General features: G+C 39.0%; 1 protein-coding gene across 2 annotated transcripts; it reads left to right on the top strand.

The window, feature by feature from the left end:
• Positions 1–2,194: 2,194 nt before the first annotated feature.
• LOC126594192 (uncharacterized) lies at positions 2,195–4,935 on the top strand. 2 transcript variants are annotated; one of them, XR_007613161.1, is made up of 2 exons: positions 2,195–4,308; positions 4,482–4,935. XR_007613161.1 is itself a non-coding variant. In XM_050260412.1 (2 exons), exons 1-2 carry the CDS (start codon positions 3,433–3,435, stop codon positions 4,722–4,724), a joined length of 861 nt encoding a protein of 286 aa, XP_050116369.1. In that variant the 5' UTR covers positions 2,195–3,432; the 3' UTR covers positions 4,725–4,935. The 2 variants fall into 2 exon arrangements, 1 of the variants encoding a protein (XP_050116369.1); XM_050260412.1 differs by having other exon boundaries at positions 2,195–4,050.
• Positions 4,936–14,920: the final 9,985 nt, after the last annotated feature.

Genomic DNA, 14,920 nt, shown 5'->3' with positions numbered 1-14,920 from the left:
GGGCATGCCAATTCGCTACCAAGCTCGGTCAACTAGTAGAATGAATGTGGTGGTGGTGTTGAACGTGATGTTGACTTCTGTTATTCGAGCGGTTGCGGTCGGAGAAGGAATACATCTCGGCCTCTGGGTTTTAAAGCTTGAAGATAAGGTTGCTAATTTATGCGAAGTTCAAATAAGGTTCGGCTTTTAATGTGCCGAACATTGAGTAACTGGGAACACCTAAACTCACCGATAGGCTAATGAGATGACCTCGCAACAATGACTCGAAGACTCCTTATTGACAAGGACTTGGATAGATTGTCAGTTGAACTTGAGTGTTGTAGTTGAACTTGAAGCATTGTTGTTACTCCAAATTCAAGGTGCTCCCTAAAAGCATTGCGTTACTCCAAACTGAAGGTGCTATTCGATTGCTTACTCTACAACTCCAGTGCTGTTAATCTATGATCGGCTCTAGTGTTGTTAATCCAAGATCGACTACAGTGTTGTTAATCCAAGATGAAGATATTGTTGGTTGCCAACACAGTACTGAGAGTATAGCATAGAGCGAGAATTTACACAAGGTAATTTTGTATGTTAAGTTGAAGGTCATTTTCTGCTGCACTGTCTCTTTGTATTTGTAGGATTAATATGCATGAACGTGTCACCTTTTGATGATAAACCAAAACCATCTTCATCCTAATAAAGACTGAACGTGCTATTAGGAATAATATTATCAAATTGGCCAAAAAGATAGATCACAAATGGATGGTACCATCTTTTATCCATTAGCCGAGTCCAATTGTTGTACCATCAGTACCACCACATGCTAATATGTCGCATCACCACCAAATTCTGACTCTTCATCAGCCAACCCTTTGCTAATGATGACCACGTGCATGCATGATAATCCTTTCATCCAATTGGACTTTAGGATATGATTGTATCATGACAATCCTTATCTATTTTTTGTGGAAAGGAATCTTCTCCGGATTCTTTCTTCTTAATCCATCAAGTTTGAGGATTCAGGCCATTGAAATTTGATTCAACGACTAATAAAGTTATTATAACTTCTAAAGTGGACCCATGTTTTTAGTTATTGGATCAAATTTCAATTATTTGGATCCTTAAACTTGATGGATTAAGAGGAAGGGATCCGGAGAGGATCCCTTTTCATTTTTTGCATCACGTTAATCCCTTCCACCTTTTTTGCATGACATTAATCTTTCTTACTGGACTACAAGATAATGATATATCATTATCCATCTCCGCAGATCATTAAGAGGCCAACATCTATCTTATTATGGAACAAACTTCTCGATTTTGTCGACATCTAAGATAATTACTACGATAATCCAATAGTAATATGTAGAAAAAAATATTAAAATTCAACGTCCTCTATCACACTGGCCAATAGCGTTGTGGCCATAATGGGATGAAATTATCGTACGCTAGTCATCTATACATGGGATTAAATTATCGTATGCTAGTTAGAATGAATCTCATATTGATGGAAGGAGAGATCTTGCATGGACTTAAAAGTAAGTTGGGCTACTCCCCATATTATCAATTAGTTTTATGGTGGAACCTCAACTTTGATCATGGCATCATAGTAGGTTGTCCCACAAGCCAAATAGCCACACGTGCTCCACTTTGCTCTGTTGTGTTGTCCACGTGTTAGACTTGAAAATTCGTCACATGTGGGGGCGTGTTGAGAATAAATCTCACATTGATGGGAGAATGGACCTTGCATGGCTTATAAGTAAGTTGAGCTACTCCCTTTATTGCCAATTGGTTTTATGGTGGAACCTTAACTTTCTTCCACGGTATCAGAGCAGGTTGTTTTATGTGTAGGTTTGAAAATTCACCACATGTGAGAGGGCGTGTTGAGAATGAATCCACATTGATGAGAGGAGGGACATTACATGAGCTTATAAAATGTTGAGCTACTCCTCATATTACCAATTGGTTTAATGGTGGAACCTCAACTTTCTTCATGGTACCAAAGCAGGTTGTCCCACATGTATCCACCTTTTTTCATGGTATCAGAGCTGGTTGTTCTAATAACAGGATAACAAACTTGGACATGTGTCAACAGTGTATGTATTGATTGTATTGGTTATGTCGTAGCTTACTTGATAAGCTAAGTATTAGCAAGCTATATAAAGGCTTGAGTGTAATAACTGTGGCGGTTAATGAAATCTGAAACTTCATCTTTCTTGCTTCTCTCTCTAAAAGCTTTTATGAAATTCTTTCTTCTCTGCATAATCTTTGTGATAATGGTATCCAGAGCAGGTTCTTCCTTTGTGGAATTACTCTGTTCATAATTGCTTCCGCTTACTACAACTCAAGGAGAAGGTTCGAGATTTACAGTGGAGTTTTTTGGGAGCGCCGATTGTGATCTTCGTACTTTTCTGGTGATTTCTGTCTCGCCGACTGCGATTTCCGGTGATTTTTGTACTTTCTGTCTCTGCTAGGTTATTTCTTTACCTCAATTAATTCCATTGAATGATTCTTGAAAAGCCAAGTGCTAATTGATTCTTGAAGGCCGATTGCCGATTACACTACCTAAAGGCCGAATGCCATAAGATTTGCGATCTCTCTTGTTTCTAGTGTTTGATTTGTGATATACTTGAAGGCCAATGCCATAGATATGAATCTTGATCTTTGTTTCATGATTTCTTTGTTCAAGATTGGGATTGTTTTTAGAGCTTCATACATTGAAGTCCTATAGCCATTACTAGTGTGAAATTGGTGTACTTCTTTTTCTGGGTATTTGTGAAATTGCTTTGACACAAGATGACTTCACCTACTGTGAAAATTGAGAGTATTTTGGGGGTGTTAACCATCAAGCTTAATGATACAAATGACTCGAAATGGGTTTTTCAATTCAAGGCTGTTCTTCAAGGGTACAAGCTTTTTGATCATTTTGATGGTTCATCTGTTTGTCTGCCTAAATTTGTGATCAATACAGAATCTGGGGTCACTAGAGAAATCTCTTCTGATATTCAAGAATGGGAAACAGTGGATTTAGCACTTCTTAGTTTGTTAATAGCTACTTTGTCTGATGATGCTATTGAACATGTGCTTGGTTGCAAAACTGCTAGTAAGGCTTGGTTGATTCTTGAAGATTGATATGTCACTGTGTCCAAATCGAGAATTAATATGCTACAGAGTTTCAAACTCTCCAAAAGGGATCTGATAGCATTGACAAGTTTTTGTCTAGGCTTAAATCCATTAGCGATCAATTACTTACTGCTGGAGAACACATTTCTGAGAATGATTTCATCATTGTTGCTCTAGTTGGTCTTCCCAGGAAATATGCTATTATCCAAACCGTCATATTGGCTCGTGAAAATACAATCTCATTGAAAGAATTTCATGCTCAACTGTTGAATATTGAAAGGGATATTGAGACTATGGAACATACTCTATCTAATTCGATGGCTACTATGTATGTTCAGAGTTCATCTTCACAGGTTTTTCCTAATCAATGAGGTTTTTCCTCTCATCCTCAATCTCATGCTGATGTTCCATCTGCAATTGTTGATACTATTACTCATGGTCCTTATTATTCTTCCACTGTTCCACCTGTGCATCCAGCTTCCTATAATGCTCCACCTTCACTATATAATGTCTCATAACCACCACCTCCATCATTTCCATATACTGCTTCTGCTCCTGGATATGACTTTAGGTATATCGATTCTAATATTTCTTCTGGATCTCAATCACAGAATTCTCTGCCTACTTCACATAATTCTTTTCAATCAAGGCCTTACTATGGTGGTTCCCAAAGAAATAAGGGTGGTTACAAATATAACAAAGGCAGAGGTACTAATGAAGGCTACAAGCAAGGAGGATGGACTGGTAACACTGATTCTCGTTTTACTATGCAACCTTAGCGTTAGATTTGTCAGAGAAGGGGTCACACGGCTTCTAATTGTTTTCATAGAAATTCTGCATCTTCTCCTAATTTCATTGAATTTCCTAATTTCATTGAATGTCAAATTTGTGGGAAACGTGGACACATTGCGTTGGAGTGTTATCATCGAAGCAATTATCAAGGCAGTGGTTCACCTATCTCACTTCAGCATGATTTTGCTCCTCCACAGTCTACAAATTCATCATCTCACCCATCTTTTCCAAGACCATCAACTTCCAGTTCTCCTATGTAGGCTATGGCTACCCATACTATAACTCACTACCCCACATGCGATACTTGCATTATCAATACTGGAGCCTCCCATCATATGACCTTAAATGTTAACAACTTGAATCAAGTCACTCCTTTTGAAGGCACTGACAGAATCAAAATTGGCAATGGTCAAGGTTTGCCTATGAAGCATGTTGGCTCTACAATGCTTCATACATCATCTCATTCTCTTAAACTGACTCAAGTTCTTCATGTTCCTCATCTTACTGAGGATTTGTTATCTATTAAACAACTTTGCAAAGATAATCGGTGTTGGTTCATTTGTGATGACTCTTTGTTCTTTGTGTAGGACAAGGTAACCAAGGAGGTTCTTTACCCAGGCAGGAGTAGGCAAAATGAGTTGTTTCGGATTCCTATTTTCAAGACTCTGCATTCTTCAGTACAACATCTTCCAGCTTCAACATATCTTGGGCAATTAATCAAGTCTTCTGTGTGGCATCAACGGCTGGGGCATCCTACTAATGAGGTCTTATCTATTATGTTACAACAGTCACAAATAAATTATGTAGTAGATGATCAGTGTACAATGTGACACTCGTGTATTCAGGGGAAGATGTCAAGATTACCCTTTCCTCAAGAGTCTTCTAGATGTTTAGTACCATTTGAAAAGATTCATTCTGATATTTGGGGTCCCTCTCTAGTAAAATCCATTGAAGGATATAGGTATTATGTAACCTTTGTGGATGATTGTACTCATTTTGTATGGATCTTTCCCTTGTGCAATAAATCAGATGTTTTTTTTTTCCATCTTTGTGAGATTTTATACCTTCATTTTAGTACATTTTAATGCTTCTGTTAAGTACTTCCAATCTAATGGAGGGGGTGAATATACTAGCAAATAGTTTGAAGGCTTTTTGAGTCCTAAAGGCTTAGTACACATGATCTCATATCCCTATACTCCTCAACAAAATGGATTTGTTAAGAGGAGAAATGAGAGGAGAAATAGACATTGTTTATACCATATTTAGGGCCTCGTATTTAGACCTCGTATAAATACTCGAGGGACTTAAATGTAATTATGTGATAAAGGAATAGGCAAATATGTAATAAGTGAGGAGTCTTTATTCTATAAAAGGACCCCTCACCCTCACAATTAGGGGAGGCCAATTCCTAAGGCTCCTCACCCTTTCAACGCTCTCACTCTCAGAGCTCTCTCTCTCCCTCACTTCTCAGAGAAATACAATACAATCAGTGTGGACGTAGCCCAAACCTTGGGGTGAACCACGATACATCTTATGTCATTTACATTTCTTGCAGATTCATGGTCGGATTTACGTTGTACCAAGACCTCCGGTTGTGTGCATCAACATTTGGCGCCGTCTGTGGGAATCGACACGAAAAACTATGTCGGTTCTCTTTCATTTTTTCACCTCCACCGTGAATCTGCAAAAAAAAAAAAAACCCAAAAAACCCAAAGCAATCACACAAAAAAACCCAAGGAATCAAATCTCTCATCTCTCTGTCTTGTAGAGCTTTCAAGACCTACACGGATTCCAACCCATCACAAAAATCTTTTCCCTTCCAACCCAGATCCGACAGGACGCCATTCGCAATCCCCAACTCCCAGAATCCTCCACCATGGTTTCGACGTCTCCCAAAGTCGTGACGCTGACTTACGTCCAGTACCGGAGCGGCGACCAACTGGATCACTTCCTCGCTTGGATTTCCCTCGTCCCAGTATTCATCAACTTCGACGGCTTCTTCTGCCACTTCTTCTTCCGCCGTGAACTCCAGGGCATGTTCTTCTTCTTCGACCTTGTAATCTCTCAGATCATCAACGAGTTCATCAAGGATTTCTTCCAGCAAGCTCGGCCGGACACCTACGCTATGCTCTAGATGTGCGATTCGCACGGGTGGCCGTCGAGTCACTTGCAGTACATAGGGCCATCTTCTCAGCCTCACCACTACCTCGCCGGCAACTTTGCTCAAGTGGCTGATGAAACTCCTCCCATCACCAACCTCTCTGTCATCGGCCATCTTCCTGAGTGCTTAGATTAAGAGTTTGTCAGGGTGGGGCCTAACCCAAGGTTTGAACCAGTTGCTGGATATCACTGGTTTGATGGAAATGGAGATAGCTAATTAACAACAGCTTGATGGAGATTGAGATAGCCAATCAATCAGCTTATTCTCTTCGAAGTCTGACAACGGAGATGAAGGCCGAGTTGACTCAGGGTGAGGTGGTCTACTCGTCCAAGACTCTCCAAGTCTGGCGACATCTGCTCAACTGGCTCGATTTCTTCTTCCAGATCTTCCTCTGAATCCTCCGAGCTCTAGGTCACCACCCCCTCATCTATTCCTCATTCTCCTCTTCCGCTCCTTTCACCGCCTTCAAATCACTGCCAGTCATCGAGCTGCCCGAGAACGACTCCCCTGCTGCCTCCGCTGTTGTAATTGCCGACACTCCCGATTCTGACTCTGACGACCCTTTTGAAAAGCTCACAGTAGTTCTATACCTAGATGAAACCCTAGTGTATACATATGAAACATCCATCTTGCCGACCGTAGTTCAAACTCAAGCAACGGAAGTTGGGATGAAGTGGTTTGAGCTTGAATGCGTATCTTTGGACAAGGAATATGATGGCAAACCGAAGGTCACTTATGTCATAGTCTTTGAGTACACGACAGAGGAGTCGCACACCAGAGCACACGGTGGAGGAGTTCTTGAAGATGTCATTTGGGTATGTGGGATTGAACCGGAGAGACCACATGGTGATCGACAAAAGATATCGACGACAGTCGGAGGTGGATAATTTGAAAGGGGATGCGAGCAAGGCGAAGAGGGTTTTGGACGATCCCGACATCATCATCATCAACAGAAGGAGCTAGAAAAAAGACCTCTGGGAAGGCTAGAACGTGCAGGAAAAGAAAAAACAAACTTCTTTATCAAAAGCTACAGCCTCCCCCAAAGGACAGTTGTGGAGCCATACAATGCCACTTTAGAAAAAGGTCACAGATTCAGCCTCAACAACAGTAACCAGTCAAATCCAACTCAAAGGCGTAGTGGGCATCAAAAAACAAAAGCAGAAAAGAGAAAAGCAAAAAATTTTTCTATTATTACGATTCATTCTGTCTGCCAGGAGAAGATACAGAGAGAAGGCAGCAGAAAAACACTGCAAAAGTAAGGAATAAACACCCCACCCGAATGATGTAATATTTTTTTATCTTTCGAAGATCTATATAAACCCCATCAGAGGGTAAAAAAAAAAAACAAAAGAGCAAAGCCCAAAATAAATGGGCTGGAATGTTGTGTAGAAGGCGAAGGCCCATAAGCCCAAAATAGCACCAACCAGGTCATCAAAAGTACGCCCAGTACTCCACAATTATTCGGCAACCTGCCGCTATTACCACCAACCAGGTGACCAAAAATATGCCTAGTACTTCAAAATTATTCGGCAACCCACCGCTATTACCACCAACCAGGTGATAAGATGTACAACCCGTACTCTAATTTGGCAACTAGCCATTCATGCCACCAACCAGGCGATCAAAAGTACGCCCAGTACTTCATGTTATACATGAGCATTACTCATATCAATCATACATAAACATTCATCAACATCACTCATGTCAACATTTATGAGCATCACTCATGTCAACATTCATGAGCATCACTCATGTTAACATCCATGAGCATCACTCATGTCAATCAAACGTTCATGAGCATCACTCATGTCAATCAGCTTCAAAAGCTTCATTTACAAAAGCTCTAGCTTCAAAAGCTTCATTTACAGAGCTACAACTTCAAAAGCTTCATTTACAAAAGTTCTAGCTTCAAAAGCTTCATTTGCAGAGCTCCAGCTTCAAAGCTTCACTTACAAAGCTTCATGCAGGGTATACAAATACTGCCTCCGAACAACCATCACTTCGGCCCATACATGGATTCAATTTGAAGTCTCCAGCCAACATACTCTATTGACTGAAGACTTGGGGGACTACATTATGTACCATATATTGGGCCTCAACTAGGCTTCATGAAAAATACTTGGAGGACTTAGCCCATTACTTATGTATTGAGGAGCGAGCTCTTATTCTATAAAAGGGACCCCCTCACCATTATTAGAGAGCAACGCCGCCAGCTGAGCAACCGCCTCGCCACGAGCATCACTCCTAACCCATCACTTATGTATTGAGAAGCGAGTCTTTATTTTATAAAAGGGACTCCCTCATCATCATTAGAGAGCAACGCCGCCAGCTGAGCAATCGCCTCGCCGCGAGCATCAATCCTAACCCATCACTTATGTATTGAGGAGCGAGCCCTTATTCTATAAAAGGGACTCCCTCACCATCATTAGAGAGCAACGCCACCAGTTGAGCAACCGTCTCGCCACGAGCATCACCCCTAACCCATCACTTATGTATTGAGGAGCGAGCCCTTATTTTATAAAATGGACTCCCTCACCATCATTAGAGAGCAACGCCGCCAGCTGAGTAACCGTCTCGCCGCGATCATCACTCCTGACCCATCACTTATGTATTGAGGAGCGAGCCCTTATTCTATAAAAATGACTCCCTCAACATCATTAGAGAGCATCAACTCTAGCCCATCATTCATGTATTGAGGAGCGAGCCCTTATTCTATAAAAGGGACTCCCTCACCTTCAAATGCCGTAAGCCGAGCCAACCAAGGCAACATAAGCCACGAGCCGAGCAACCTCGTAGCGTGTGCTACTTCTAATTGAGCGTCATTTCAGATTGAGCACTGCCTCATATCAAGCATCAGTTCAAGATAACATCTAGTTACTTCGGCCCACACATAGACTGAATTTCAAGTCTCCAACCAAAAGACTCTCTTGATTGAAGACTTGGGGGACTACTGTTTATACCATATTTAGGGCCTCGTATTTAGACCTCGTATAAATACTCGGGGGACTTAAATGTAATTATGTGATAAAGGAAGGGATAAATATGTAATAAGTGAGGAATCCTTATTCTATAAAAGGACCCCTCACCCTCACAATTAGGGGAGGCCAATTCCTAAGGCTCATCACCCTCTCAACGTTTTCACTCTCAGAGCTCTCTCTCTCCCTCACTTCTCAGAGAAATACAATACAATTAGTGTAGACGTAGCCTAAACCTTGGGGTGAACCACGATACATCTTGTGTCATTTACATTTCTTGCTGATTCACGGTCGGATTTACGTTGTACCAAGGCCTCCGGTTTTGTGCATCAACAGACATATTATTGAAACTACCATTACTTTGCTTTCTTCCTGGTTTATCTCAGGAGTTTTGGTTTCATGCATGCACATGCTGTCTATTTGATTAACAGAATGCCCTGTAAATCTTTGCATATGGATTCCCCATTTCTGGCTTTATATCAAAAACCACCAATATTGCAACATCTCAAGATTTTTGGTACAACAGTTTTTCCCTATATCAGGCCATATAATTCCAATAAACTACAACCTAGATCAGTGTTATATGTGTTTTTTGGATATTCAGTTGGATATAAAGGTATTATTTGCTATAATCTTCAGTCCAAGAAAATGATTTTATCCAGACATGTTATTTATGATGAAAGTGTTGTTCCTGCTAAGCTCTATGTTGCTATAACTCAGTGTGCTCCAACTGTTCAAGAGACTCGATTAGTTCCTCCATTAGTGGTTACTTTACCTGTAATCACTCTTCAGACTGGTTGGTGGTATGCATGACAGTTCCACAAGTACTTCCGCTTCTGTTTCTAGTATGTTTGACAGGTCTTCATCACATTCAATGGTTGATCCCAGTATATAGGAATCTGAAACATCAACATCAACAACTCATTTTAATGCCACTCCTCCACACTTCTTGTTACATGTCCTAGATTCTGCTCAGTTGCAGGTATTACTCCCTTTTGACCATTCTGTTCATAATTCTCAAATTCGAACTAGATTAAAGACAAGTGCAATATCCAGACAAGATTATTCAGCTTATTTGGCAACTTCTCTAGAGTCATCTTCACTCCAACTTGCTCCAAATAAGTATAGCTTTTCTTGGTATACTTATCTTGCTGATATAGTTGATATAGAAGAACCTAAAACTTTTAGGACTGCTTCTATGAACCCTTTATGGCAAAAGGCAATGCAGGAGGAATTTAATGATTTGAAATCTCAGGGTACCTGGGTATTGGTTCCTGTTCTATCTCAACGATCTGTAGTTGGGTGTAAATGGGTTTATAAAGTGAAAAGGAACTTTGATGGCAGTATATCTCGTTACAAAGCTCGATTAGTGGCTCAAGGGTTCACTCAAGAACAGGGAATTGATTATTCTGAGACTTTTAGTCCAGTGGTGAGGCATTCCACTATTAGACTTATTTTAGCCTTAGCTATTTCATATAAGTGGCCTTTAAGGCAACTTGACATCAAAAATGCCTTCTTGCATGGTGATTTGGAAGAAGAGGTTTACATGTATCAACCTCAAGGTTTTATTGATTCTCAACATCCTAACTATATGTGCAGATTAGTAAAGTCTTTATATGGACTAAAACAAGCTCTTCGAGCTTGGCATTCAAAATTTACTAGTGTCTTACCTGGTCTTGGTTTTAATGTCTCACACTCTGATGCTAGCTTGTTTGTCAAGTATGATGGCACATATGTGGTGATTCTCTTATTATATGTTGATGATATAATCATCACTGGCTCAGATACATCTCAGATTCAAGCTGTTATTACCACTTTTGGTGACTTGTTTGAGGTAAAATATATGGTATTTTTTAGGACTACATATTCAATATAGAGAGAATGGGGATTTGTTTATTAACCAAACCAAGTATGCTACTGAATTGTTAAAGAAGGCAGGCATGGATACTTGCAAACCTGCCCCCACTCTAGCAAAACCACACTCTCATTTGCTTGTTGTTGATGGCACACCTTTTCCTGATGCCACTTTATACAGAAGCTTAGTTGGTGCCCTTCAATATCTCACATTTACTCGCCCTGATATTACTCATTCGGTTGGTGTTGTGTGTCAATATATAAGTCAACCAACAAATGCTCATTTCTCTCTTGTAAAAAAGATCCTCAGATATCTTCAAGGGCCTCTTCACTGTGGTTTGCCTTATAAATCAGGGTTTTCTTCTCTTCTGTCAGCTTATTCCGAATCTGATTGGGCTGCTGATATCAATACAAGGCGATCCATTACTGGTTATGTGGTATTTTTTTGTGATAATCCAGTTTCATGGCAGTGTAAGAAGTAGTCTTCAGTGTCTCGTAGTTCTACTGAGGCAAAATATAAATCTCTTGCTTATTGTGATGCAGATGTGTATTGGCTTCGATCTATCTTGCGAGATTTACATGTGTATATGCCCTCTCCTCCAATTTTATATTGTGATAATCTTTCAACCCTTACTCTTAGTACAAATCCTGTTTTTCATTCTCGTATCAAACACCTCGACACTGACATTCATTTTGTTCGTGAGAAGGTGCAAAAAGGGGATCTCATGGTTCAATATATACCAACTAAGGAGCAAGTAGCTGACATTTTTACAAAGGGTTTCCATAGTCCTGTATTTGTTCATCATTGTGGCAATCTTAACCTTGGTACCTTGGTTAAGATTGAGGGGGGTAATAATAGGATAACAAACTTGGACATGTGTTAACAGTGTATTAGTCCACATGTATTGATTGTATTGGTTATGTAGTAGCTTACTTGATAAGCTAAGTATTAGCAAGCTATATAAAGGCTTGAGTGTACTAACTGTGGCGGTTAATGAAATCTGAACCTTCATCTTTCTTGCTTCTCTCTCTAAAAGATTTTCTGGAATTCTTTCTTCTCTGCATAATCTTTGTGATAATTCAAGATGGTTAATATGTTCCACGTGTTAGGCTTAAAATTTTGCCATAAGTGAGGTGACGTATTAAGAATGAATCCACATGGATGAGTTGAGAGACCTTGCATGGGCTTATAAAAGGTTGAGCAGCCATATTACCAATTGGTTTTATGGTGGAACCTCAACTTACTTCATGGTATCAGAGTAGGTTGTCCCACATGTGAAGCTAAACGGCCACATATGCTCCATGTCACCCCGTTGTGTTGTCCACATGTTATGCTTGAAAATTCGTCACATGTGAGGGGGTGTGTTAAGAATGAATCCCACATTGATAGGAGGAGGGATCTTGAATGAGCTTATAAGTTACACTACTCACCATATTGCCAATTGGTTTAGGGTGGAACCTCAACTTTCTTCACTATATACATTGCTTTGTATTTTGAAAGTTTTTCAGAGATTCTAACATAAGCACAGTGAAACGAATTTGCCAGATTAGTTTGTTTCTCATATTTTTCCGTTACCAGTCTGTTGCTCATATTTGCTTCTTAATGTTATTGATTGTTGTTAACTGCTACAAGTTTGTTTCTAATGGCTCCGAGATTGGTTATGAATCATTTTTTTTCACTGGTAATTAATTGTTCTGCAAAAACTTTATGTTGATCTCTGTCCTATGGTTCAGCTATTTGGTTGCATCGATGGCACTTCAAGGGTTATGGAGCTTGGGGCAACTTGTAATTCTATTTGTAAGAGACTTTCATTTTTGCACGAGTAGATGGGTTTATTCATGCGGTAGCTTCAAGCTTGCAGTTGCTTTCGCTTTTGTCACCTGGATTTTTACTGCCATATCCTCTCACGTGATGTTTTGATCCTATCGGCATTAGTTTAGGGGATTGTGTTTTTTTGTCCTATCAATGATACATGTACGTTACATCATTCATTTATTTACTCGTAAATGAAAAGGTTTCTGTGACTTACCAAATTTTTTTCTGAGGCAATTTAGCACCCTCCTATTTTTATTTCAATGCATCTTTTTAATGTTGCACCCTCAACTGCATCATATCTTAGTCCACTTAATCTACGAAGACATATTGAATCAGTTCTACAGATTCAATATGATCTCTAGTTTTCCTACCCTTCGGGATTTAGACAGATAATTTAAATTCGTGGAACATGCGTGCAGATTAGCTAATGTTGTACATTTGTTGCATGTGTGGGAATGTACATCATCCTGCAGTGTGCAGCAGATGTGCGATCGGAACATGTAGACACCCCCTTATGTCCAACTACCATGCAATGTACCTGAGTTTTGTGTTCTTTTTTGTTATACTTCTGTTTGCTGGTTATGTGTATGTTTGTCAACTTGGTAGTGCCACTATATACTGACCTGGTGGTTCGAACGGATGGATCATGGAAGCTGCGCTGAAGAAGCATCTTGAAACTATAAAGGCGTGTAGATAGTTTGTGGCACCATCACTATTTATTGGGAATCTTGATTGATATTTTTTCCCACAAATTTTTTACCCCTTGCTCTGTTGGTTATTTTAATTATTTTAATAATATTTTATTTTATTTTAAAGATTTAAAACTTATTATTATTTTATTTTATTTATTTTTAATATTTAAGAGTTGTGTTTTATTTGAAGAGTCATATTCCTTTTAAAAGGGTATGAGAGGTTCTTTAAATAAGAAACCTCAGACATAAAAATATGCTAAACTTTTCTATCTCTCTCAATCCTCACATCTCTCTCAGTCTATTTACATTCCTACTTCATAATTCTTGGGCAATTGATCACTACTTGGCAATCTCGTCTACCGTTGGTGTGCATATCAAATCAGACATCCTATGAGGCTTTGGGTTGTATCTTGGAGTTGTAGGCACCGCCATAACCTGCACGTAGGGAGGCGTCTACGACTTTAGGGCAGCGACATCGCGCCTCTCTTTGGTTCACAGGCCAGATATTCTTATTCCTTTTTTCCTAATTTAAATTTCATAAGTCTGATATTGATTATACACTTGATTTGATATATTTGATCATATAAATAATTGATATATTTTTACAATATATTTCACAATCTAAAGCCGTACAAGGTGTGATAATATAATTGCAAATTTTACAATCTGTTTTTACAATACCTTGGAAGCCCTAAGAATCGTGGTTTTTTCCTATGTTGAAAGTGGAATTTTAGGGTTCTGTCATTCATTGCATATTTTTAAATTCGGATCCTGTCGTTGCTTTTCTAACTCTTTGTCGTTGCTTTACTAACTCTCTACACATAGGAAGGTAACCTTGGCCTTCATTCATTGCGTCATGTCATTGAATTGTCTGAGAAGGCAAATCTTGCCTTTAATTCATTGCTTTTTTAACTCTTTGCATTTTCTTTATTTTATTTAGTACCAAAACACTTTAATATTGCATATCTGTCAACTATTGTCTGGGATTGATAATCTTGGTAAACTACAATTAATAATTGAATATTACTTGTAAACTGCATAATGTTACTTGTAAACTGCAATTATTTAATATTGCTTGTCTGTCAAGTGATTTGACTACAATTGCATCAGTGCGTGAGTATTACAGTTTGTGTGTGATTATTTAGTACCAAGCACTTGCATCTTTTATGCTTTAATTAAATCTTGTGCTTTAATCCCAACGTGATTTGAAGAACAATTGCATACTGATATATATAATATTAAACTGTACGTAATTATCATTATGCTTTAATTAAATCTTGTGCTTTAATCCCAACATGATTTGACCAGCAAATTGCATACTGATATATATTAATTGTTTCATGCTTTAATTAAATCTTGTGCATAATTATCTTTAGTAATTGATCTGTGGTTATTATATAGTAGTATAGTTTATCCTATCCTTGTTAAAAATTTTGAGTGACAAGCGTGTTTTAATCTCTATAGTATTATAGCAATCTTATATCTTTCTCACTCGTTATTAGTCAGTATTTACATAACAAATGGCAAG

Source organism: Malus sylvestris, chromosome 12 (assembly GCF_916048215.2).
Source record: "Malus sylvestris chromosome 12, drMalSylv7.2, whole genome shotgun sequence".
Lineage (NCBI taxonomy): Eukaryota > Viridiplantae > Streptophyta > Magnoliopsida > Rosales > Rosaceae > Malus > Malus sylvestris.
The sequence above is the reverse complement of the archived record's forward strand: the minus strand, read 5'-3'. Positions and strand labels throughout refer to the sequence as shown.

Bases quoted from the DNA above. Each gene is read 5' to 3' on its own strand.
- LOC126594192 (XM_050260412.1), top strand. From the start codon at position 3,433: ATGTTCAGAGTTCATCTTCACAGGTTTTTCCTAATCAATGAGGTTTTT. The intron at 4,051-4,481 runs GTTCACCTATCT...TTCTTTGTGTAG, and splicing joins AAGCAATTATCAAGGCAGTG to GACAAGGTAACCAAGGAGGT.